Raw genomic sequence first — 1,682 nt, 5'->3', positions numbered from 1 at the left:
ATCAGTCATTCAATTAATTGATATCAAACTTTAATTTCACAATTTGTTTTCACATTGTATTCACAATATTTAACATTTGAGTAAATAGGAGTACATACAGCTTGTCATCTGATTCATAAAAGGGTCAATCTGCAATTGCCACATCGATTTGTTTTCCTTTTAAATTAATGATATATATATATCCTAATGTTTATTGAAGAATATAACTTATAGATGGCTCATTATCAGTTCAACTGTCGTACCCCATCAGAAACAAAGATTTAATCTTGTTTCACTCCAATGTTTGTAAACACTGTAAATGTAAAAAAGTTATCCTTGTATCCATAAATTAATTTGTGAGTGGTTACATTTCTCCAGCAACATCACTCAGCTTTTTACCAAAACAGTGGCGGGGTACCCCTTTAGTTATGGTTTGACCTGCAGATTGACCTTTTAATGATGAACAATGTTTATTGTATAAAGGACTGAACGTTTATGTTTCATATCAGTTGTCATATAAAGAAGTGTCCTCTGATAGAGAAGTTGTGGGCACAGTTATGTTTTGATCATCATTCCCATTGTTAAGTATGTCTTGAAACTCAACTACTCTTTGCAGGAGCTCAGGATGGAATAAGAAGTCATATGTTTTTAACTCTGCCTGTTCCCTTGGGATGTTTTGCTGTTGAATCTTTCTCTCTGCCTCCTGATACATTTCATCAGTGTAGTGTCCTCCTCCATTTGCTGCCAACATGTCATCAACCTTCTTGATCAGATCAACAACTTGACTTCTGTCCTTTTCTTTTTTGTTGAAAACATGGAATCTGCTGCCACAACGTTGAATCACTTCTCTGAGCTTGACATGACCATTACGTACATAGTCTTGTATTGATCGATCGTTAAGGTCATCACCACGAGTAAACAATACAATCATATATTTCGAAGCCTCTTCTCCAAAAAGTCTTTCCAGGGCCGCCACAGAATTCTGTTCTTCTTTAGTGAATCTGCCCACTGCGATCACCAGCAGGAAGACATGAGGACCAGGGGAGGAGACCTGAATACATTTGACAATCTCGTTTTTTATATCCTCAGAAGTTCTCTCTGTATCTAGAATCCCTGGTGTGTCCACCACCTGTATCATTCTATTTTCTTTAATTTCACCCTTTTCACAAGTGCCAGTCACAGAGATAGCACTGACACTAGATTTAAATGAGTTGTTCCCCAGAATGGTGTTTCCTACAGCACTTTTGCCTACTCCAGTTTTTCCAATTAGCACAATTCTCAGGTCAGGGCCTGCAAATACAATAACATATCATATAATATAACTCTTCATGCACTCGACAACAAGGCAGTGTGAAATCAAAGAAGCTGACATGTAATTGACATATCATTACACAAGGATATTGTTATTGTGTGATAACAGATATGTATATAGTGTGTTCAACATGTTAAACATGGACCTATGCATCATTTGGCTAATTTCAGTGTTTCAAAAATGTTTCTCAAATGGAAAAAGCTGGGATAATGAATATAAGAACACTCAATGTCTTTTATATCTACAAAATAAAATTAAAATTATACAAAATTACGAATATGCACATAGTTGCATATAGGCTTTTCTTGCAGTAATAACACTTGACAGTTCATATTTTATATTTTTCAAGCAGGCAGCATATTTTAGTGTCTGTAAAATATGTTTTGTGAAA

At 35.2% G+C, this 1,682-nt stretch overlaps 1 protein-coding gene across 1 annotated transcript; it reads right to left on the bottom strand.

The window, feature by feature from the left end:
• Window positions 1–348: 348 nt before the first annotated feature.
• On the bottom strand, window positions 349–1,279 carry LOC149972947 (GTPase IMAP family member 9; the record flags this gene model as incomplete). Its single annotated transcript, XM_090213503.1, has 1 exon — window positions 349–1,279. A coding segment is annotated over one exon (795 nt), but the record flags the coding sequence as incomplete, so codon positions are not given.
• Between the last annotated feature and the right edge of the window lie 403 nt (window positions 1,280–1,682).

Source organism: Oncorhynchus mykiss, chromosome 21 (assembly GCF_057628025.1).
Source record: "Oncorhynchus mykiss isolate SJ-2025 chromosome 21, ASM5762802v1, whole genome shotgun sequence".
NCBI classification, from domain to species: Eukaryota; Metazoa; Chordata; class Actinopteri; order Salmoniformes; family Salmonidae; genus Oncorhynchus; species Oncorhynchus mykiss.
The sequence above is the reverse complement of the archived record's forward strand: the minus strand, read 5'-3'. Positions and strand labels throughout refer to the sequence as shown.